General features: G+C 34.3%; 1 protein-coding gene and 1 long non-coding RNA gene across 4 annotated transcripts; one reads left to right on the top strand and one right to left on the bottom strand.

Annotated features, from left to right (window-relative positions):
* Positions 1 to 7496: 7496 nt before the first annotated feature.
* On the top strand, positions 7497 to 12471 carry LOC105798099 (BTB/POZ domain and ankyrin repeat-containing protein NPR1). Its single transcript, XM_012628016.2, has 5 exons — positions 7497 to 7712; positions 7823 to 8389; positions 8746 to 9478; positions 10737 to 10889; positions 12070 to 12471. Exons 2-5 carry the CDS (start codon positions 7835 to 7837, stop codon positions 12354 to 12356), a joined length of 1728 nt encoding a protein of 575 aa, XP_012483470.1. The 5' UTR covers positions 7497 to 7712; positions 7823 to 7834; the 3' UTR covers positions 12357 to 12471.
* Positions 12472 to 16927: 4456 nt separating this feature from the next.
* Positions 16928 to 18435, bottom strand: LOC105798100 (uncharacterized). Of its 3 annotated transcripts, none has more exons than XR_008189070.1 (4): positions 18089 to 18435; positions 17912 to 17982; positions 17287 to 17798; positions 16928 to 17189 (listed from the first exon to the last, which is right to left on the bottom strand). It is a non-coding gene; the product is annotated as an uncharacterized LOC105798100 (long non-coding RNA). The 3 variants fall into 3 exon arrangements; XR_008189069.1 differs by having other exon boundaries at positions 18083 to 18435; XR_001134914.2 differs by having other exon boundaries at positions 17912 to 18433.
* Between the last annotated feature and the right edge of the window lie 6508 nt (positions 18436 to 24943).

Here is a 24943-nt window from a genome sequence, read left to right on the forward strand (position 1 = left end):
AATGGGTAAATAATATCCTCTCATTGGCATTACATGATAGATGAAAAGTAAACGTGACACGAGTCATTTGTCTTTGTGATGAATGACTTCGAGTGTGTTTAGCAGTACTTTTCAAAAGTACTTTTGGGGTTAAAGTACTTTTGAAACCATAAGCAATACTAAACAAACAACTTTTGGAGTTAGAAGTTTTTTTTAGCTTTTGCTTTTGGGAAAAGCACTTTTAAGACCAAATGAAAATTTGAACCCTTATAAAATATTTTATATAATATTTTTATTGGATATGTAATTTTTTTCTATTGAAATTTATTTTAAATAAATAATATTATATGTTTAAAATTTTATTAGTTATATTTTAATATTTAAAATGTAGTAATTAAATTTTATAAATAATTAATATTAATTGTTTAAAAATATTTAAAATTTATTTTTCATATATTAAAATATTAACAAAAATTATAATAAATTATTTTCTATATTCTTATTAAAATATCATAATATTAATCAATTTGAACATTATTTAAATGTTTATTTGTTATTTTATAACACCATGTCTGAAATGGACATTTTATTTTTCAAAAACACTTTTTAACAATAATACTAAACGCTTAAATCTTAAACCAAACTTTTCAAAAGCACTTCTCGAAATCACTTTTCCATGGTATTTTTTAAAAGCACTTCTCAGAAGTAATGCTAAACTAGCCCTTAATTCCTATTTCATATTGGGAGAACGAATTTATTCCAAAGATATTAAGGATACCCTATGACGGTAACACTTATAACAAGGTCATTGGACGAGTACTGATCAAGTAACTTCCGTAATGACATGTAATTGTTGGATCTAGTGCCCTGAGTGTAGTATATTCATTTGTAAACTTGTAAATTATCAAACAGATTGGTTAACAAAACAAGTCCATTGATTACATTAATATACATTGTATTATTGTCCTCACATGGTTTTTACATGCAAAACAAAATGGAAGCAAATGTCGCTCATTGGTTGTCTAATGTTTGTCTAATACCAAAAGGTATTACGTGGTCGGATCGTAGTGCAGAAAGACAACTTGTATTAGTAGATAAACCTAAACATGTCCTTAGTCTAATCAGAAATGAGCAAATCGATTGAGAGACTAATATGTTATCTATCAAGTCCAATTGGGGAGATGTCTTGTCTTGGACATCGGAGTGGATGACTCCTAGAAGATAGAGACATAGATGTGACTAATAGGACTAATAGTACATCAGACAATACCCAAGTAGAATAAATCTTGAATCCGTTTATGAATTTATTTACTTGTGACGTTCATAGTGTAGCATACCTAAATCCTGAATGGATGACGGACTATGTATGCATGACTCGTACACTTTGAGGGTAACACACTAATGACAAGGTCATTGGACGAGCACTGAGTAGTTCTTCTCGTAATGGTATGTCTCTGGGGAGAGCTCAGCCATGATACTATAGTGGAATGACTTCATGACTAAATGAGTTTATAATTAATAGGAGAAAAGCTGAAACTTAATTATAAATCATTTGAGCCTTAACTACATATGCCCAGTCAGTCCCTTTACTAGCTCGTTGAAACCAAAAATAAATTGCATGTTTGAATAGAAATTAACAAAATGAATAGAAAAAGAGAAATGGAATACATTCAAGAATAATTATGGTTTTCTCTGAAATGGAGAAATGAAATCATTTGGAAACGAATATAGGTTTCCAAAAATGAAAATGGAAATGAAAATAAAATTTGCAATCCTATATGGATTACTTAAAAAATGATCGAAAAAATAAGTTTTATTTTTGGACTGTTTTGAAGCCCGAAAATGAAAATAGACTATTTGGTCATAGAGAACATGTTGAGTTGTGAAATACTGTATGTTTTCTCAAAACTTTACCAAGGGCAAAATCATCAAAATTTTACCAGGAGTAAAATCGTCAAAATTTTAACAGGGGTAAAATCGTCAAAATTTTGTTGGGGGTAAAATAGGGATGAAAAAAAATTGTTTTATATAAATATTAAAGTTTATTTTGGAAAATAGAAAAACTAAATTGGGTTGGATCATATTACAGAGTACTGGGTCAAAAAACCTAGGAAATACTCGTAATTGGACCTGATTTAAGAGAGGCCCAAAACCCCTCATGTAACATGAAAGGGGTGGCAACCTAGTAGGAATACTAGGATGTGCCATCCACCCCTCTCATACTCTAAGTCAGAAGTTGTTTTTCTATTTGAAATAAACCATTACAACTCAACACGGGTTCTACCCTCTCTTCCTATATATAGATGGCACCGGTAGAGTCATAAACTTAACTTTGAGAGATTGTTACTCTACCGAAAAATAGAGAGAATTTATTCTTAATTATTAAATATATATTTTTAAAATAACAATTCTACCGGTTTCTATTAAAGAAGAGAGAATTTTCATTTTCACCCCAAAAAGAAAATAAAACTTTTTCTAGTTCTGTGTTTTGATTCAATTGGTTCGAGCTCACACTCGATGCAGTTTGTGGTACGAGAATAGGGGAAAGATTGTTTGGTTGAAAGTCGAAAAACTTCAAGGATCCGCTTATCCAAAAACACATGTATGATTTCAGTTCAAGGTTTATTGCTATAAATATCACAAACAATGTCGATTTTCAAAATTTTAATTTTTTGTTATGCAAGAAAACTATTTTCAAATCGGATTTTTTTCCAACAATAATCGGGGAGAGCTCAGTCACGATACTATAGTGGAATGACTTCGTGAATAAATGAGTTTATAATTAATAGGCGAAAAGCATGAACTTAATTATAAACCATTTGAGCCACAATTATTGATGTCCAATCAATCCCTCCGCTAGCTCATTGAAACTAGAAATCAATTGCATTGGGAAAGAAATTGATAAAAATGATAAAGTTAGAGAAATAGGTTATATTCGAAAATGAATGTGGTTTCTCACTAAGTATGGAAATGACTTGAGAATTAATTTAAGTTTTCTGAATTATTATTTAAGTAAATAATTGAAGTTCAAAAATGGAATTAAATTTATTGGTTATTGTGAGTCCGTTGAATGTAGAAATTAAATATATATTTCTCATATATTCTTTTATGATAAAGTTGTTATTACTTTAACGGAATTAGAATTGGGTTAAAAATTATTTAATTGGAAAATTAATTTATTTAAACTAATTTAATAAATAATATTTATTTTAGAAAATAAAAATATATATTGGGTTGGATTAAATTATAAAGTGTTGGGTTAAAAGTTTAGGAAACACATATAATTGAACCCAATATAGGAGAGGCCCAAAACCCCTCATAATATGTATGAGGGGCGGAAACCCTAGTGTATTTAACTAGGGTTAGCCACCCTTCTCTCCTGATCTAAGTATTATTTGTATTAAATAAGTATTATTTGTATTCTACTAATTCAACTAGGGTTCCTCTATCTCTCTCAATAAATAGATGACACTCGTAAGGTTGAAATACATAAGTTTTACACAATTTTGAGATATTGTTATTTTACCTGAAAATAGCCATAATTTATTTCTAAGTATAAATTCTATTTTTCGAGAATAACAATTTTACCGGTTTCTATAAGAGAGAGATTTGTTTTCCTACTGAAAGTAAGAAAATTATTTTTGATTCTGTGTTTGATTTGTAATTGTTGGAGCCCACACTCGAAACGATTCTTGGTATGATGATAGTGGAGAAGGTCATTTAGTTGAAAGTCGGAACGTCAAAGATCCATCTCGCACAAAGCATAGGTGCTTAATGAGAAAAGTTTATTGTTATAAATATTACAAACCGGTTCGATTTTCAACTTTTTATTTTCCCGTTGTGCAAGAAAACCATTTTCAAATCGGATTTTTCCAACAATTGACATTAGAGTCAAGTTGTGCTATGTTTATAGTATAAATCAATATTGAAATTTGTCTCTTATTCATGTTTGGTTAATTTTTTATAAGATGTGACATTCTTGTAATTATAAGCATGTTTAGGGTTATGTATGTGAGTGTATGTATTTTATTTTTTATATGATAAAGTAATTTTTCTAAAATCGTGATTCCTAGAAATTAAAGTGGTTGTAATTATTATTTTAATATTTTTTTAAGATATGTAATTAGATCGTGGACTATCATCTCCATGTAGGACTTATTTTTATTTATTTATTTTTAGAATAATCCATGTGAACCGAAAACAGACATAAGCATTATGTAACTGAATTTTTCAATGAATCTTGGAGAGCCGAGATGCATCCAAGACTGATTGATTCAATACAAACCCAACCCAACCAACCAAAAAAAATCTTATAGTGGTTCAGTGGCGCTAGTTATTGGTGATCCAACGGTGGTGGCCACAGGTAGTACTATGGTGGCAACGATGTGATGTGATGACGACAACGTCAATCGTAGAGGGAGTAGAAGTCCGTGGAGGAGACAATAGATCCCTTTGATAGTTTTCAAGTCATTTGTTGTTTCAGGAAAAAACCCTAGAAATCAATATATTTGTCTTTCACCTAGAAGACCAAAAGTATGCTTTGGGGGTAATAATTGTAATTTTAATTTTTTTATTTTATAGGATGAAATTATGAAAACTTTGGCTGGTTAAAGTCATTTAATTTTATGCTTTTCTGTGATCTCATGATGATATTTAAATTGACTACAAAGTATGTTCATGCATATGTATGATAAACATGTCATATAGTTTAGGAAAAGAATGTCACATGTACTTATCATGCATTTATTAATCATTCATGATTGAAATCAGAAATAAAAATCTTGTATGATTTTAAAATATTGAGTGGGAGCTTTGTCTTATGATCTCGCTAGAAAGTAATAATTTTTTCTTAAACATCATGTTACACTGAGTAGATGCACACAATCCTATAAAGATATATGTTGAAGAGTTCCTAACAACATCTGTCAGTCATCACGTCCAGGCTTAACTAGCTCCGCGTCTAATTTCTTCAAGTCAACTCTAGAAATACATTGAGATCTCTACTCCATGGCACCCATGGAGTAGAGATCTCAATGGTTGTAACCCATACCCAACCATGGGGGAAGCTAAAATTTTGTCCTGTTGAGAAGGGAAGATTAAATTATATATTCTCATAAGAGTTAAAATGTAATTTCATTATTATATTGACTTATATCTTTACATGTTTAGGACTAACTCTAAATTTCATCATTTTTCGAGGGGCCAAACTATAATTTTATTATATATTAACTTATAATATTATAAAATTTGGGAAGTTTAAAGCAAAAAATTCCCATTTCAGGGGAGATAAATAAAGCTAGGCGTGAGCAAAACTCGATTCGACTCAAAAAATCGAAAAAAATTTCAAATTTCTAGTTAAACGAATAGAGTTATTTGAGTTAATCGAGTTATTCGAGTCAACTCAAATTTTTTTTCGAATTGCGAGTTCGAATCGAGTTTAGTTTTCAAATTTGAATAATTCGAATAAACTCAATACCAGACTATAATATTTTACATTTTTACCCCAAACCTCAAACCTTTTTACTTTCCCCCCAATACTTTACTCCCTCACACTTTTCCCCAAAAACTTTTACTCCTCTCCCATTCCATCCCCCATCTACCCCAAACCCATTTTCCCCCCAATTTTCTTTGAATATTTTCCCCATTTACTTTCCCCTCAAAATTTTACTCCCCCAACCCTCAAAATTTTTTATTTTCCTCCTAAACTTTTATTTTTCACTCTTTACCCCAAATAAAAAATCATTCAAAAAAAATTTGTAAACCTAAATAGTAATAATTTTATTTATATCTACTATTAATATTATTAAATTAAATTTCACATTTTGTACTATTTATATTATTGAATTGTTTAATCATATTAAATCTTTATAAATTTATGTTAAAATTGAATTATTGATGATGCTATAAAATATTTGTGTTAAAATTTTTGTTGATATCAATTTCACATTTTATCTTTGAGATAACTTTTATTAAAAATCACATTTTTTATATTTAATATATTTTTGAATTTCAAAATACATCGTGACAAAATTCAGAAGATAATTGAAGCAACTAAGCAAGAAAAAAGTTAACCCGTATATAAAAGATTAATAAATAAATTACGAGGAGATGAAAGTTAATAACAAATTTGATTACGGTGAGAAAATTTAATTAGGGTGGGTGACAGTGGTTACAAAGATCCAAAGTCCATTTATTAATTTAGCTCGAACAAATATATTTGATTCGATTGGATTCGATTCGAATTTTATCTCACTTGACTCGATTTGAGAAAATTTCAAATCAAATTAGAATGATAAAATGGGATTCATCTACTCGATTAACTCGAAATTTTTTCATTCGATTCGATTCAATTGAATACTCACCCCTAGATAGGGCCTTCACCTCTGTGCCCAACCATCCTCCTAAAATATCTTCTTAGCATTGCGATAAAGGAGATGCTATACACATAGTATATACCGTACGAAAAACTCAACCCGAAGTCTTTCAAACTATCAGTATAACGACTCTTCGCACCATTCATGGTATAAATCGTTCTCGTTCTAGAGACTCTTCGTATCTCATAATGTGAACCCATTCAATATTTGGTATCACTATTCAATATATGATATCACTTGTGTATTATAACAATACACTTTAATTACTTTTAAAACAATATTGACAAACCAAAATAAATATATATATATATTAAGATCAAATCCTTCTAGATAAAGAACTTTTTTCCACCGATTGATTATGCTTGCTTTAGAACAGAATATATCCTGTTCCTTGTATCCGGGATACGACAAGCTTATCTTCTGCCATTTTATTGTTATTGTACTATTTGGATATTACTTGTTTAATTTGCCTTTTCTTCTATTTTATTCTTTGCCTAACTTTACAACAAGATATGACAATAATGCTTGTAACAGTTAGATTCATTACTATCCACCAACTCAAAACAAAGTTAAAATTCTAAACAACCAAAAAAAAAATTACACCATAGGTTAAAATTTTTTCATTTAATTAAAAAATATAATTTAATTATTAAATTATTCAAAAATTTTATTTAAATTAATGGACTATTAAAATCGATACTAAATGATTTTCTCGCATTTTTTGCACCAATCGAGACAGCTTTTTTTTTCTTTGTTTTTTGTAGTTCAAGTTTTTTTTCATGAAACAGTTTTGAACGTCACAAATTTACAAATCAAAATTCAAACAATTTTTTCTTTGATCTTCAACACTGAACATTAGATCTAAAGTATGTTCTTCTACTTGTCGATAGATATTAACTCACCATACTGATTGTTGAATTGTCGCTTAGAGCTCACTAGTAAATTTTTTTCTTTAAGAAAAAATTTAACAATCAAGTAATTTAAATAAAAACTTTTGGATAGTTTAGTAATTAGATAAAAAAATTTCAAATAATTCAATATTTAAATTGTAAATTTTTTAATTAAATGATTAAAATAAAAAATTACCCACTATTAGTGCAGTTTTTTAAAAAAAAAAAACTTAAAATTTCGTTGAGAACCTACTCGAAATACTTCTATTTCTCAGTCAACTGTCTTTAAGATTTGTTCTTCTTCTTAACCCTGTCTGGTTCTTCCACTTCAGTATCCAAAATTCGCTTGAGTGGTTTTCGAGTAAGGTCATAGCCTGTTTTCTTCCTTTATTTTCTTTGTTAATTTCAGATTTTCTTTTTCAGCCTTTTTTCATGGATTTGGAGATTCTTTGGTCCTGTATAAAACTGGGTAATTTGTAAATCTTAATTTATTTTCTTTTTTGGAAAAAAAAAGGACTTTTGCTAGCTTATTTCTTGCTATTATTCTTATTTTGTATAGTATATTTCATCACCTATTAGATTAACAAAAACATGGACTATGGAAGCGAGATTTCATCTTCTTTAACCTTTCCATCCTCCTCTTATCTATCAAATGGATCCGGGTTCGGGTCTGGGAGTCACCTAATGGGAGCTAGTTCGGATCCTGAAGAGACGGACCTTGAAAATTTGAGCCTAAACAAGCTCAGTGGCAACCTTGAAAACTTAGTGATTAACGAGGAATATGAGAACTACAATGATGCTGAGATAGTAGTGGAAGGCAATGTTGTTGTGAGTGTCAATAGGTGTATCCTAGCTGCTCGAAGCCCTTACTTTCATCAACTTTTCCGACAAGATCCCAAAGATGATCGGAAACCAAAGTATCTGATGTCTGAAATACTGCCATTTGGTAAAGTGGGATATGAAGCTTTTAAAGTGTTCTTGCAGTATTTGTACACAGGGAAGATTAAAGCATCACCGAGGGATGTTTCAACATGTGTAGATGAGAGCTGTTCCCATGATGCTTGTGGCCCTCTTATAAATTATGCTTTGGAGTTGATGTATGCTTCTGCAACTTTCCACACGAAGGAATTGGTTTTGCTCGTGCAGGTAACTACCTAAATATTTTTGTTGGGAATTAGCTATATTTGATGCACACATGTTTGCCCCCATTTATTCAAAAAACTGAGCAAATCATTCTCTACCGTTTGATCTAAATTAAATTGGTCTTTTTTGTTAAAATTTTTATTTTTAGAAACTTATGTAATTGATTGAATAAACAGATAATTACACGTGGTGTGTCACATATAGAATTAGTATAAAACTTAAAATAATTCAATTGGAAAATATAAATTAAATCTACAATTATATTTATAATAGTATGTGAATATGATGAAGAAGAAGAATATTAATAATACTATTCTTGGCAAAGATGTTACTGACTCAACTTCCTTGTATAAATAAAGCGTCATCTTTTGAACATTGTTGAGAAGGCTCTTATAGAAGATGTGATCCCAGTTCTCGTAGCTGCCTTTCACTATCAACTAAACCAGCTTTTATCTCAATGCTTCGAAAGAGTAGCAAAATCTGACCTCGACAATGTGTGTCTCGAGAAAGAACTACCTCCCGAAGTTTATGCTAAGATTCGGTCACTCCGACTCGTACCTGAGCTGGTCGAGTCCGACTTGGTCCACGAAAAGAAAATCAAGAGAATCCATAAAGCACTAGATTCTGATGATATTGAACTATTGGAGCTTCTCCTAAGGGAATCAAATGTCACATTAGATGAAGCTTATGCACTTCACTATGCTGTTGCCTATTGTGATCCCAAGATTGTTAGTGAGGTACTTTGTCTCGGGCTAGCTAACGTCTATCTCAAAGACCACCGAGGATTCACGGCTCTTCACGTAGCCGCTAGACGTAAAGAACCATCAGTGCTGGTGGCGTTGCTGAATAAAGGAGCGAGTGTGACGGAAACTACATTGGATGGCCGAACTGCTGTTGATATTTGTAGGAGACTAACTCGGGTTAAGGATTATAATGAGAATAAAAAACAAGGGGCGCCATCGAATAAAGATCGTTTATGTATTGATGTACTTGAGGCGAAGATGCGGTGCTCGGAATCTGAGAATTTGGGAGTTCCTACGCAAGTGATTGCTTATGATTTACACATGAAACTGGATTACTATGAAAATCGAGGTAAGTATTCTGAAATTTGTGCCTTTAGTTTTCTTAGAAATATTCCGAATATCCAATGCTATTTTATCCTTGAAATACATATTTTTATCATTTGATTTTGATTGAATTAACCTATGGAAAATATAAAACCCTACTATGAATAGTGAGTTAATGTACATATTAGAAACTTAACTTTCTAGTAATCAACTCTTTTATATAGTTTAGTTGCTATTTTGTATCTTTTGAGATTGAATCACTCAAGTGTAAATTTACTTATAATTGAGAAACTTTGACTGTAGTTTATTCTAAACTTATTAGGGTAAATTATGTTAGAGGTCATCCAACTATGTTTTTTTTCATTTTAGTCACTTGACTATGAAATGTTACAAAATGGTCAACTATTTATTTATTTTTATTTTTTTGTCAAAAAATGAAAAACTCAAAAAGAAATAGTTGAGTAACCAAAAGAAAAAAACCCAGAGTTTGGTGACTACTAATGTAATTTACCTAAATTAATTAATAACTTTACGTTTGGTTATTAGTGTAATAACACAAGGAAAAAGCTTATTTCAAACATATGCTTTAAAATAGTTAGACACAAAATAAAGAATAATTAGTAGAAATTTAAACATGAAATTAACAAATAGTAAAACTCTTATAAAAATAAGACATTTTCAAAATAACTGAAAATGTTCCTCTTTTACAACAAACAAGTCGTGTGAATAGCTAAAATTACCCATTGTGATTAGTTTATAGGTAACCAATGATTTTGATATTTTGTTGCATATATAAAATTATTTATTATAAAAAGATGAAATGTTATTAATTATGTTCTGTCCATTAAAATTTATCGAATTAACCGAAAATATTTCAGTTACTAAAAAACATTGTTCGACGATAATTTCTAAATCCGAGTAACATAATAGTTACTAAATACACGAACAACAGCTGATATGCAATCACCATGACTAATACCTTAACTATCCAATAATAACCTGTAACTTTTGAATAATAGTTACTAGATACACTAAAACTCTACGATGAGTAACTTTTAACTTTTGAATAATTCAGTGATTAATTTGTTTGTTGACTTTTAAATTTAAGAAAATTTTGAAAAAATAATGAATATACCCAAATTAAAGATATAACATTCTTCAACAATGATATCCGAATCCGAATAACATACCAGTTATTTCATACACTAATAAGATGACTAATAAATTTTTAACAAGAGAACGTTGAAGGTTGAATGGTAATAAATTTTGTTGAATTTTGTCAGTATCATTTGCAAGGTTGTTGTATCCTGCGGAAGCCAAGGTAGCCATGGAAATTGCAGAGGCAGATTCAAACATAAGTGAGGCTGATTTGAACGAATCACCTACATCACACACCAGAAGGCTTCATTTGAGATTGCAAACCCTCTTTAGAACAGGTATATCACGCTTTCATACACATCCCCTATTTTCTAATTTGTAGCTACATTCATTTCAAAAGAATGCTGATTAGGTCTTAGCTCAATTAATATCGACATTGTTATCAGTGTAAAAAGATGCGGATTTGAGTGCATTAAAGTGCATTTATCCTCCTACTTAGGGTTAGAGAGGAATTATAAGTAAGTATAAGCATTTTATAAAAAATTCAAAGAATTAAAATCTGATCGGACCAACTACTTCAACCAATTAAAACAAGTATCACTGGACATTCTAATGAATATGCACGAAACCAAAAAAAAATACTTTAGAGAGTTAGAGATGAATTATAAATTTTAAGAGAGATAAAATACAATTTTTACCATTATACGAACATATAATTTTATAAAATTTTAAAGGATTAAATGATACATCTACCATATTTAGAGTTCAAAACCAGTCTATTCTTTCGCCTTTTCCCTAACGAAGATATAAAAATTAATTCAACCATTAACAAATCTGTTTTTCTATATATATACATATAAATTCAAAATTTATTTCAAAAAGCACTTTTATAATTTTAATCTTATATTAAAAATATTAACGTTAACCCCAAATGCATTATTTTGTAATTAGTGTCTAAAGTATTTAAAAAAATTAGTCAATTGAGTTTTAGCTCGGCTTGCATTGATATTATTATTAGTGTAGTAAAACGTAGGTTCGAGCGTGTTAAAGTATGCTTATTATTTATTTAAAGATTAGAAAGGGTTATGAGTAGCTCTAAATATTTTATAATAAAATATTTAAAAAAGAAAAAAATAAAAAAAAGCATTAAACTGTCTAGATCATAATCCAATTATTCGGTTACACCACCGAATACAAAGGGTAGGCAAGGGCTGCTCAAAAAAATGCATTGGTACTGTTACAAGTGTAGGAGGACGTGAGTTCGAATGAACTGAAACGCATTATCTTCCCATTTAACAGTTGAGGAAGCATTTTGAATCCTCTAAAATAACATAAAAGTAATTTAATTATTTTCAAAAATGACAAAATCATAGATAAAATTATATTTTTTCCTCTCAAAAAATTATGATTCAATTTCCTACCCATCCTACAATATTTTCTAGATTCACACTGTTTGTAGTAAATCATTAGACCATTTGGAGATATTTTTTGTGAACAATATTGAACTGTAAATGGCAGTGGAAACTGGGAGGCGATATTTCCCACATTGTGCTGAAGTGCTTGACAAGTTCTTGGTGGATGATATGTCGGATCCTTCTTTCTTTGAAGATGGCAGTTCCGAAGAACAAAGAGTGAAGAAAAGACGATTTACTGAACTGAAAGAAGAGTTATTAGAAGCATTTTACAAAGATAAAGCTGATCAAAAGAAGCATAATCATAGGCCTGTATTGTCACCTTCATCTTCATCTTCTTCATCTACTACAAAACTGGGTTCTTCCACTCCTTACAAGCCTAGAAGAAAGTGATTTTATTATTATTTACTTTTTCTTCTAATTTCTTTAAGTGGAAAGTTGAACTATAAGAAGATAATAAATATAGTGTGTTTTCGGTGAAACTATATTACATTTGTATTAAGAGTCAGATTACATTTTACCTCTCTATTAAAAAAATAGGTAAATTAATTCTTGTATGTCATATAAAAGAGAAAACTAGTTCTGTAAAAATTCATCAATTTTTACTATTAAAACTGATTCATGTACGCTAACATGATTTACATGAAGCACACCACGTATCATTATCTGATTATTTCATCACCATATCGCTTTTAATTGTACAAATGGATAAAATTTTTAATTGAAAAGATCAATTTATTTTTTTAATTAATATAAAAGGACCAATTTATTTATTTTTTAGAGAGAATAAGATGCAATTGTAGGGTATAAGAAAGCTTAAGACTTTGAGATGTGAGGCTTTGGTAATGGCAAAATTGTGTAAAATGGTATAAGAGAACAGCTTTTTATTACTCTAAGAGTGTTGTCTTTTGGCATAGGTAGTGCTCTTATAAAATTTCTATACTAACATTATGTTAAATATAATTATAGTTATTGTTGGGTTAGCACAACAAGTTTTTGAGACTTTTATTGTGTACATATAGTAATAAATATGTTCAAATTAAATACTTGAATTTTCAAGTTTTAGGTGAGGTTAAAAACACAAGTCAAGTTTTAAGATGTCAGATTTAGGAATTAGAAAAGTTTGCCGCAATGACAGTTTCTCTCTAAGTCGGTCTGCTAGGGTAGCAGGTTTCAAATAGGACTCTTAATTTATTAGGTGTTAGGGGCTATTTTTTCGACATCTAAGTGGTAAAACACTATTTGATAAGCAAAAAGAAACATTAATCTGATCAAAAGCTGAAACGTTTTGATAGAGGACAGTATCTTTAATTTGAAAATACATGATAGGGTGGAGGAAGTTTGGGCAGTGGAAGAGGACGTGGAGGAAGAGGTAGATCATGATTATTGCCTGGTGGGGTGCTTCTTAACAACATGAATGGTTAATTTTCAAGCCATGAAGAATACGTTGGTCAATGTTTGGCATCTGATTGGAGGAGTGGTTATCTCAGATTTGGACGAGAAGAGGTTTCTGTTTAAATTCTACCATGAAGTGGATATTGAGTGGGTGATTAAAGGGGACCCATGGACTTTTAATAACCATCTGTTGATCATTCACAGGTTATTGGAGAACGAGGACCTGATGGAGGTACCATTGACCTAATCCTTTTTTTGGGTACAAATCCATGATTTGTTGCTTGAAATGATGTCGGAAGTAGTGGCTAAACAATTTGGATATTTTATTGGATCCTTTGTTAAGTATGATGCGAAGTAAATTGAGAAGGGCTACCGAAATTATATGAGAGTGTGGGTGCTAGTGGATGTGAGGGTTCCTTTGAAAAGAAGGAAAAATTGATGATACCAAGCGGAAAACAATTCTATGCTAAATTCCAATATGAGAAATTGATTCTCTTTTGCTTCTTGTGTGGTCGCCTAGGCCATAGCGACAACTTTTGTTTGCTACGAATTCGGAGTAAAGGGCAGGAGCTTGAATTAAGATGGGATGTATCTTTGAAGACGCAAGATAGAAGAGCAAATATACCCACAAGTGTATGGCTGAGGGAGGATTATGGAAGCAGATTGAATGGAGGCAGGTTTGGTAGGAAGGAACAAAGTGAATGAAAAAGGGATGGAGAGTAACTGAAGTCACATTTTGAGGGGGGACGGTACGTGAACCCAACCTTGTGTTTTAACTTAGAAGAGAGAACTAAAGGGGGTTTGGAGAAGATGAACGATATATGGATGATATGAAAGAAAGGTGGACAATGCAATAGGAAAAAGATATGCTTTTAGAAGAAGTGGAAGGGAAGAAGAGGCAGAGGGTTTCAGTGGAGAGTCAGGTTTTGGAAGGTAGTTCAGATTCAATCGATTGCTCGAGGGGTCAAGGGTCAATCAGTCAGCAAAAAAGATCAGCAACCGTCAAGAGGTCGGCTGACCGGTAGTAATAAAAATCTTTTGTTGGAATGTTCGAGGATTGGGGAGTCCTCAGGCTTGAAGAAGGTTTCAGCATGTGCTGAAAGCCAATCATCTCCAAATGGTCTTCTTAATGGAGACCAAACTAATTTGTAGAAGGATGGAGCGTGTTCGATGGCAGTATAGGTATTACAATGGGATCGATGTACCGGTAGAAGGTACGAGGGGTAGATTAAGATTAGGATGGATGGAAAGAACTAAAGTAAGTCTGAAAAGCTTCTCAACTAATCATATTAATGTTGAGGTGGATGATGAGTTTGTAGGTAGAAGATGGAGATTTACAAGGTTTTACCGTTCTCTAGATGTTCATTTCAAAGAGATAACTTAGAATTAGTTGAACTCATTAGGGAAAGATATGAGGCTTCCATGGATTGTTGGTGAGGATTTCAATGAAATTTTGTATTTTTTTAAGAAAAAGAGGGGAGTGGTAAGACAGGGGGAGAGAATGGGAGCTTTCAAAGAAACTTTGGATCAATGTCAACTAGAGGATTTGGGGTTCACTGGCCTATGGTTTACATGGGAAAAAAGAAACTTTAGGAGAAACGTAAGAGAGAGGCTAGATCATTTTGTGGCTAATATGGAGTGGTAGGCATTGTTCCAAATTATATGGTCAAGCACTTCAGGCATTCCTTTTTGGATCATTGCCCATTATTAATGAAAATAGGGTTTAATGATCAAAGATCCCGAATAAAGAGCTTTAGATTCGAACAATGGTAGTTGTTTGAGGAATCATATGAAAAAGAAATATGTGGCTTATGGGATAGTAGTAACATGAGTGTTCCGAAGTGTCTTTTAATGTTGGGGAAAGGCCTAATGCGATAGGTTGGAAAATTAAAAAGGCAACACTTTAGTAAGATAAATGATTTAAAGGGAAGGGTAGATGAACTTAATGGAGATGATCGAACGAATGCTACACATAATGATCTAATTGAAGCAAAATTTGAACTTAATATGGAGATTGATAAAATGAAGTTATATTGGGAATAAAGGGCGAAGGCGAACTATAAGAAGAATGGTGACTGAAATACAACTTTATTTTATCGATTTGCTTCACAAAGATGTAGAGTTAACCATATCAAGGAACTTAAACGGGAGGATGGTTCGATCGAGACGAATAAACAGGAGATGGCCAAAATTGTGAAGAAGTATTTTTCTGACTTATTCACATCGAAAAGAAGGGGAGTTATGATGGGTGGGCTTGAAAGTGTTGAAAGATGCATAACAACGACAATGAATCGAGAGTTAACTACGGAGTACAAAATTGAGGAGGTCCTTTTAGCGTTAAAAGAAATGGCCCCATTAAAGGTTTTCGGGGATGACGACTTCCTTGTTCTATTTTTTCAAATATTCTGGCACATTTTTGGTAAAAATGTGGGGAAATATTGCCTCAGCATTCTTAACGAAGGAAATTCTATGGAATGTATTAATTCTACCTTCATCATGCTAGGCTGAACAGTTTAAAAGATTTTAGACCTATTAGCCTTTGCTCAGTTTTATATAAAATTATCTCAAAGACAGTGGCTAATCGTTTTCAAAAAGTACTTGACGATTGCATTGACAAAGCACAGAGTGCTTCTATACCAGGGAGAATGATCACTGATAATATGCTACTTGCCTACGAGATTTTGCACATGTTAAAACAAAAAAGATTGGGGAAGAAGGGCTCTTTTGCACTTAAGCTTGATATGAGTAAGACATATGATAGGGTTGAATGAGGGCTTTTTAGAAGAGATGATGGTGAGAATGGATTTTGATGTGAGGTGGATAAATTTCATAATAAAGTGCATTAATAACATTTCTTACTCAGTTTGCTTCAATGGAGAAAAGGGAGAGAGCTTTAAGCCGAATAGAGGGTTAAGACAAGGTGATCCTCTTAGCCTTTACTTATTTCTGATTTGTGGGGAGGGCTTGTCAACACTAATGAGAACGATGACGAATGAGAGAAGAATAAAAGGTGTAAAGGCAAGTAGAAGAGGACCGGAGATAACTCATTTTCTTTTTGCTGATGATTGTATTTTATTTGGTGAGGCGACGATGAAAGGGGCAAATAAGTTGAAAGGTATTCTGGAAAAATATGAATGCATGTAGGGCAAAAAGTTATTTTAAGCAAATCAACTTTATTTTTAATTTCTAACAGCTCAATGCGAGAAAAAGATTTGATTTTGCAAGTATTAATAGTAAGATGTTTGGAGGATCTAGAAAAAAATTTTGGTTTGCCAAATGTTGTAGGGAGATAAAAGAAGAGAAGCTTCTAGGGCTTAAAAGACAAAATGGTGGAACGTGTGAATAACTGACGCGTTAAAACCTTACCGCAGGGTGGAAAGAGGTCTTTATAAAGAGTGTATTGAAATCAATTCCAACCTATGCTATTTCATGCGTCTTGTTACCAAATTCATTATGCAGAGAAATAAAACAGATAATTAGTAGGTTTTGGTGGCAAAAATAGAAGAATAAGAGGGGAATGCATTGGTGGAGTTGGAATAAGTTAAGCAAATTAAAGGAGGATGGTGGGATGGGTTTCCAAAGTTTGTCTGAATTTAATGTGGCCCTTCTTACAAAACAAGACTGGTGATTAATAGAATTCCTACTCATTATTAGCAAAGGCCTTAAAGGCAAAATATTATCCAAACACCGATTTTATGCGGGCAGAGTTAGGAAATTACATTTTGTATACTTGGAGAAGTATATGGGCAATGAAAAAGTTGTTGTAGGATGGGATGACTTGGAGAGTTAGTAATGGTGATTGCATTTCAATTTGGTAGGATGCCTGGGTCCCTGGATTGGAAAAGCAAATAATACAAGAGTTAGTAAGGAACAACAGTGTGAATAAAGTGGTTAATTTAATTGACTCAAACTCAGGATAATGGATTACCAGATTGTTCAATAACATTGAGGCAGGTGCAATACTGCATATCCTTCTAGTAAAGTATCTGTGAGAAGATAGTAGAGTTTGGAGTGAAGAACTAACGGAGGAGTACACAATAAAAAGCGGATACAAGAGGCTACTAAGGGGAAGTACAAACCCAAAAATAGACAACAACGAAGATACAAGCAAAGAATATTACAATAATCTATGGCAGGCAGATTTGCCTAGCAAAATTAAAATAACAAACTGAAGAATCTATAATAACTATATTCCTATGTTTGGTAATTTACATGATAAAAGAATCAGTAATTCGGCTTTATGCTCAAGGTGTAGGGAGGCACAGAGACTCTAGAACACACTATTTGGGATTGTTCTACAGTAAATGAGATATGGTCAAAGTTAGGGTTTAGGGAATCTAACGAAAAACCAAATGAAAATTTTCAAGCATGAATTGGGAAGCAACTCATCATAATGACAGCCTCACAAAAGCAACTCCTTTTTGGAAGCATATGGGCAGTCTGGATGAGACGAAACAAAGTGTTACACGAAAGAATCCAAAAGTCAGTGACATAAACAATTCAGTTTATTAAGAAATACATAAGCGAATGGAAGACAAAAAATAATAGCGTACCTGGGCAGAGATGTGATGATGAACGCTGGAAACCGCCAGTCCGACTTATGGCCAAAATAAATTTTAATGGGCTATATGATAAATAGAGGAAAAAATCAGGTACGGACATAATTTGTAGAAACTCAAAAGGAGAAATTTTGGGTGTCAAAATGACAGCCAACGACCGAATACCTTTACCCTTTATGGCGGAGGCAATAGGTTACTTGCAGGTAGTACAACTGGGGTAGAAATGGGGCTCTAAAGGGTAATAATTGAAGGGGATGCGCTCAGTATTATTAGACGGGTCCAAACAACAAAAGAAGATCGGTCAGTTATATGCTCATATATACATGACATAAAAACATTAAGCAGAGTATTTAAAGAATGCCAGTTTAAAAAAGTGTTTAGATCTGGGAATGGGGTAGCACATGAACTTGTAAAGAAGAAGTTACGAGTTTAAGAAGTACCGACTTGGATTATCAGCTACCATGAAAGGCATTAATGGCATTGGAGTAGGATGTGAGACATCAAGTGGTAATGGGAGGAGAAGAGAGATCTGAAAATCGTGTCTGACAAAAGGAAAATGAGAGTCATTAGGCAGCGAAAGTGTCATGGGTTGTGCGAGATCCCGCAACTATGATGAACTTGTATGATCCATCTCATTTGAGGGAGGTCATTTGGCCCAATTGGACTGGTCCATTGCTTGGAGAGATTGAAAGCCCATCTCCGGAGCTTGGTAAATATGAAAAGTGATCTTCAAAGATATGCTTGGCAAATATGGAAGGTGATCTTTAAAGATATGTGACCCTAGACATTAAATGTAATCTTTAGAAGATATGATTTTGTAATCTTAGAGATTTGATATCTAGATAGCTTTTAATCTTAGCCATTGATGTATTTTGATCTGTATCGTTGATTTTGGGAAGGCTTAGCTATAAATAGAGACCTCTCCCCCTCATTGTATATTCATTTAGTTATTAATAGAATTTTGAGAGCATCCACTCAAACTTTTCTCTCAAGTGTTCTTGTTTTTCTGTGACTTTTTCATCTTTCAAGTTCGTTCTTACTTCGTTCTTCTACTGTTCTTCATGGGTGCCTTGAAGGAAATTCTGTTGAATCCTCAATTGTTGCGAGTTAGGTTGATTTAAGCATTTTTGAGCGAAGAAACTGCTTAAAGCCACACAGATTGTGTGGAAAAAATCTTAAGTTCGTGACAGTTGGTACCGAGCTAGCGTTCGAAGGCACCATTAAAAGATGTCGAAAGAAGTTGCTAAGAATGTTAAGGGAATGGAGACCCGCGGGAGGGCTAAGAAAGTTAGTCGCTCGAGGGACATACTGTTGGGTTTGGAGGATCGAGTGGTCACTACCGAAGAATTTGTGGGAGATATTAAGGAGAGGATTGATGATGTTGATGATAGGCTCAATGGGTTGCAGTCTATACAGGAGCAGCTTAAAATGTATGTGTTGGATAATGTTGAAAAGCTGACTGGTAAGGATGATGTCATTGAAGCTATGATGACGGCCTTGAAAGAGGAGATTACGGAGTTCAAGGGTGAACTCGCAATCTACAAGGCTGCTTTGGGCAATGGAGGGTTAGTTGCTGTCCCACCCAAGCCCAGTGTGGATGTTTCCAAGCCCAAGGAGTTCAAGGGAACAAGGTCCGCGAGAGATGTGGATAATTTTCTGTGGGGAATCGAGCAATACTTCTGTACCAAAGGCATCACAGACAATGCCACTAAAGTAATTACTGCTGCTATGTATCTTACTAACGTTGCTTTATTGTGGTGGTGGTGTCATAGGTCCACCGATGTGAAACATGGTGGGACCGAAATTGAGACTTAAGAAGAATTCCAATATGAGTTCAAAGTATAGCTTTATCTAGAGTATACCGAGGATGAGGCTCAGGCAAGGTTACGTCGGCTTGCGCAACAAGGCACTGTGAGGGAGTATGTGTAGGAGTTTAGCGAACTCATGCTTCAAATCTCAAATATAAGTGAGAAGAGACATTCTTTTCCTTCATGGATGGGTTAAAACCATGGGAGAAGCAATAGTTGCAACACCGAGGAGTCCAAGAGCTTACTAAGGCCATGTTTGTAGCAGAATCGTTTGCCAAGTTTGGTGGGAAAAAAGACAAGCCTGAGCCTTTCAAGTCCAAATTCAATCCAAAGGGCAAAGTAGGGAAGACAAAGAAAGACCTACTAGGAACGACAATGGTAGGAAGACTTGGAACAAAAGGAAGAGTGGGCCTATAAGTTATTTTCATTGTGATGACCCACATATGATCAAGGATTGTCCAAAGAAGGCCGCACTCTCTACTATAGAAGAAAAAGTGAAGTCAGATGTGGAGGATAACAATCTTGGTTCGATACTAGGGGGTGTCGAAGACAAGACGGGTCATAGGCCGATGTTTGTAAACATCATCGTGGTCAATAGAAAGTTGAATACGCTTGTCGACATAGGTGCGTCTGATTTGTTCATGTCCGAAGAGGCTATTCGTAAACTTAGCCTTAAGATCGAGAATGAGCCGGGTCAGATCAAAATGGTGAACTCAGATAGTGTTCCAATCAAAGGGGTTACAAAGGGAGTGGATCTCTAATTTGGCAATTGGATCGGTAAAGCATCCATTAAGGTAATACCAGTTGATGACTATGATTTTGTGGTTGGATTAAGTTTTTTTGACCGGGTTAATGCGTTTATTATTTATTCGGGTAATTACATGGTGATTTCGGATTCGAACCATCAATGCATGGTGAGAATGACAAGAAAAAGAAGCTTGGAGGGAAAAACATTATCAGCAATTCAATTTGCTAAAGGAGTACATAGAGATAAAGTCTCTTATTTAGCCACCTTAAAGATTGAGAAAACCGTTAAGTCCGTTGGTGAGATCCCGAAAGAAGTAGGCCAATTGTTACAGTCTTTTCAGGATGTGATACCCTCTCAGTTGCCCAAAATTTTGCCACCCAAAAGGGAGGTGAAGCACAAGATCGAGTTAGTATCCAACATGGTACCTCTAGCAAGGGCCCCTTATCGTATGTTTCCGCCGAAATTAGAAGAGTTGCGAAAATAATTGAATGAGCTTTTAGATGCGGGGTTCATTAAGCCATCTAAATCTCCATATGGTGCGCCAGTGTTGTTTCAAAAGAAACATGATGGGTCATTGAGAATGTACATCGATTATCAGGCTTTAAACAATATCACTATGAAGAACAGGTACACTAGTCCTCTTATTACAGATTTGTTTGATCAACTTGGTAGTGCGAGATGGTTTACCAAGTTAGATTTAAGATCGAGGTACCATCAAGTTCGGATAGTCGATGGGGACGAACCAAAGACAACTTGTGTGACGCGGTATGGTTCGTATGAGTTCCTTGTGATACCTTTTGGACTTACAAATGCCCCAGCTACATTCTGCACCCTAATGAATAAGGTACTTCAACCTTTCCTTGATCGTTTCGTGGTTATTTACCTTGATGATATTGTGGTGTATAGTAAGTCTCTCGAGGAGCATGTAGGACACCTGAGGGAGGTGTTCCAGACTTTGAGGGAAAATAAGCTATTCACCAAAGATGAGAAGTGCTTGTTTGCCCAACAACAAGTGTTATTCCTAGGCCACATTGTGGGAGGTGGCAAGATCTGAATGGATGAAAGCAAGATTTGGGCTATTGTTGAGTGGGAGCCTCTAACCAAGGTGATAGAGTTGAGATCTTTTCTTGGGTTGGCGAATTACTATCGACGCTTCGTAGAAGACTACTCTAGAATTACCATACCCTTAACAGACATGTTAAAAAAGGGGAAGGTATGGGATTGAAATCCGCAATGTGAGAGGGCCTTTAATCAATTGAAACAAGCGATGACGAGGGAGCTCATACTTACTTTGCTAGATTATTCGAAGCCTTATGAGGTACGCACGGATGTATCAGATTGTGCCATTGAGGGAGTACTAATACAAGATGGTTATCCAATTACTTTCGAGAGTCGAAAGCTTAATGAGACGGAGCAGAGGTACATGGTCCAAGAAAAGGAGATGACTGCTATGGTGTACTACTTGTGCACATAATGACATTGTTTACTGGGTTCTAGGTTCGTGGTCCTTACCGATAATATTGCCAACACTTATTTTCTAACCTTGAAAAAGTTGTCTCCCAAATAGGCTTGTTGGTAGGTTTTCCTAACTGAGGTTGATTTCACAATGGACTATAAGCTGGGGAGCGCCAATATTGTGGCTGATGCACTTAGCTGAAAGATGGAGTTTGCGGCAATCACCAACCTGATGGTTCCTTATTGGAACGCATTCAAGAGGGATTGACCCATGATCCCAGAGCCAAAAATTTGATTGAGCTTGCCAATGAGGGAAAAATAAGGTGATTTTGGCTTGATGGGGACTTACAATATACTCATGGGCACCGTCTCTATGTGCCACATTATGAAAAATTGCATAAGAAAGTCATGAAAGAGTGTCATGACTCGAGATAGGCGGGCCATCCAGGGATGCACCGTACCTTGGCCCTTTTGGAGGATCGTTACTATTAGCCTCACATGAGTGATGATGTGGAGACCTATGTGAAAACTTGTCTAGTATGCCAATAAGACAAAGTCGAGTTAAAGGCTCCAACCGATTTGCTACAACCCTTGCCCATTCCGAAAAGACCATGGAAGAGTGTATCCATGGATTTTATTGTTGGCTTGCCTAAGTCTGATGGGTTTGCAAGTATTCTTGTTTTGGTGGACAAGTTTTCGAAGTATGCAACGTTTATTCCAGCTACCAAGGAGTGTCTTACTGAGGAGGCAGCTCGTTTATTCTTTAAACACGTGGTGAAATATTGGGGAGTGCCACTGTCTATTATCAGTGGTTGAGATGGGTAATTTATGGGCCGGTTCTGGACGGAGTTGTTCAAGTCAATGTGCTCAGACTTGAACTTTTCCACGAGCATGCATCCGCAAATAGATGGGCAAACCGAACGAGTGAATGCATTGTTGAAGACATATCTTTAGCACTATGTGAGTGCTACACAAAGGGATTGGCCAAAGTTGCTAGATGTGGCCCAATTTTCATACAACTTGTAGCGAAGTGGGGCCACGAATCAAAGTCTATTCGAGATAGTGACAGGCTAACAACCACTTATACCTAACGCTGTTGTGACCCGTTATACAAGACCAAATCTGTTAGCTTATCGATTTGTGAAAGATTGGCAAGAGAAGAATGAATTGGCTAAAGCTTGTTTGCACATGGCAAGTAAGCACAATAAGAAGTGGGCCAATCAGAATCGAAAAGATGTGCAATTTCAGATGGGTGGCTTAATCCTTGCCAAACTGCACTTGATTTTGGGATATACGAGTTTGCACAAGGGGCTTATGCGAAGGTATGAGGGACTATTTAGAGTTGTGAAGAGAGTAGGCAAGGTGGCCTGCAAGCTTGAGTTGCCAGCAAAGCTCAAAGTCCACTTAGTGTTTCATGTAAGCAAGCTTAAGCCATTCAATGGGGATTAAGAGGATCCGAATTGAATCAAGTCCGAACGAGCACCAATCAGGGTAAAGGTCTCTTATGACTGTGAAGTTGAAAACATTGAGGCAGATCATGTGATTAGATGAGAGTACCATTGGCCGTGGCATGAATACGTGTTCGATGGAAAGGACTTCCCGACAGTGAAGCAAGTTAGGAACCTGCCGAGGCATTGTGGCAGGTTCAAGGAAAGATAAACCAGTTCCACGAGGAGGATGCGACGAGGCTGTCGCTAGAACAAGTAGGGGAGAATGCCATGGGTTGCGCATGGGAGCCCGCAACCATGACGAACTTGTATGATCCATCGCATTCGAAGGAGGTCATTTGGCCCAATCGGATTGGTCCATTGCTTGGAGAGATTGAAAGCCCATCTTCGGAGCTTGGTAAATATGGAAAGTGATCTTCAAAGATATGCTTGGCAAATATGGAAGGTGATCTTTAAAGATATGTGATCCTAGACATTAAATGTAATCTTTAGAAGATACGATTTTGTAATATTAGAGATTTGATATATATATATATAGTTTTTAATCTTAGTCATTGATATATTTTGATCTGTACCGTTGATTTTGGGAAGGCTCAACTATAAATAGAGACCTCTCCCCCTCATTGTATATTCATTCAGTTATTAATAGAATTTTGAGAGCATTCACTCAAACTTTTCTCTCAAGTGTTCTTGTTTTTCTGTGGCTTTTGTTCATCTTTCAAGTTCGTTCTTATTTCATTCTTCTGCTGTTCTTTGTGGGTGCTTTAGAGGAAATTTTGTTGAATCCTCAATTGTTGTGAGTTAGGCTAACTTAAGCGTTTTTGAGCGAAGAAACTGCTTAAGGTCGCACGGATTGCGTAGGAAAAATCTAAGTCCGTAACGAAAGGACGAAAAGAAGAATATGGAAATGGTAATTGGAAAAGGAATAGTATCATCAATGAGAAAATATTAAGAATTGAATTAAGTAATTAATTCTTTTAGGCATTGATTGTATCGAAATGGGGCCTGGAGGGTTTTAGGAAAGTTGATTTAGGTTTTGGGTTAAGTTAAGAAAAGTTTCTGTTAGTTGCAATAGGCCTAGTTTCTTTTTTATTGTAGGGTTAGTTTACATTTTTTTGTGTTTTTGTACAAACTGTTGGCCAAGGCCCATTCATTAATGAGTTCAATAGAAGATGTTAGATTTTTCCTGACTGTGTCAGCCTGCTTTAATAAGAGGAATTATGACTTAACTACAATGGGCCATCGCGTTGCTGTTGGAGTTTTTTAATTTTTCAAAGTTAATTGGGCTCCGAGATGTTGTAATGCAATTACCAACCATCTTTGTAAATTGGCTATGGATAAGAATTGTACTCTGGATTTTAATGTGGATTAAAAAGAATTTTAATTCAAAAAATCAAACACAGACTCTCCAGAGAGGTGAGAAGTCGACTTCCTCTCAATAGAAAAATTCTTTATTGATTTTTAATTCTCAAAGAATAATAAAATTTGACTTGAATTATTATGTTAAAATGGTTTGACTTTTCGTTTTCACATTAGCAAGGTTAAATCAATTTCACATTTCAAAATT

This window comes from Gossypium raimondii, chromosome 9 (assembly GCF_025698545.1).
Source record: "Gossypium raimondii isolate GPD5lz chromosome 9, ASM2569854v1, whole genome shotgun sequence".
Taxonomy (NCBI): Eukaryota; Viridiplantae; Streptophyta; class Magnoliopsida; order Malvales; family Malvaceae; genus Gossypium; species Gossypium raimondii.

Coding starts and splice junctions, on each gene's coding strand:
- LOC105798099 (XM_012628016.2), top strand. CDS start 7,835: ATGGACTATGGAAGCGAGATTTCATCTTCTTTAACCTTTCCATCCTCC. Junction 9,479..10,736: donor GGATTACTATGAAAATCGAG/GTAAGTATTCTG, acceptor GAATTTTGTCAG/TATCATTTGCAAGGTTGTTG. Junction 10,890..12,069: donor GCAAACCCTCTTTAGAACAG/GTATATCACGCT, acceptor TGTAAATGGCAG/TGGAAACTGGGAGGCGATAT.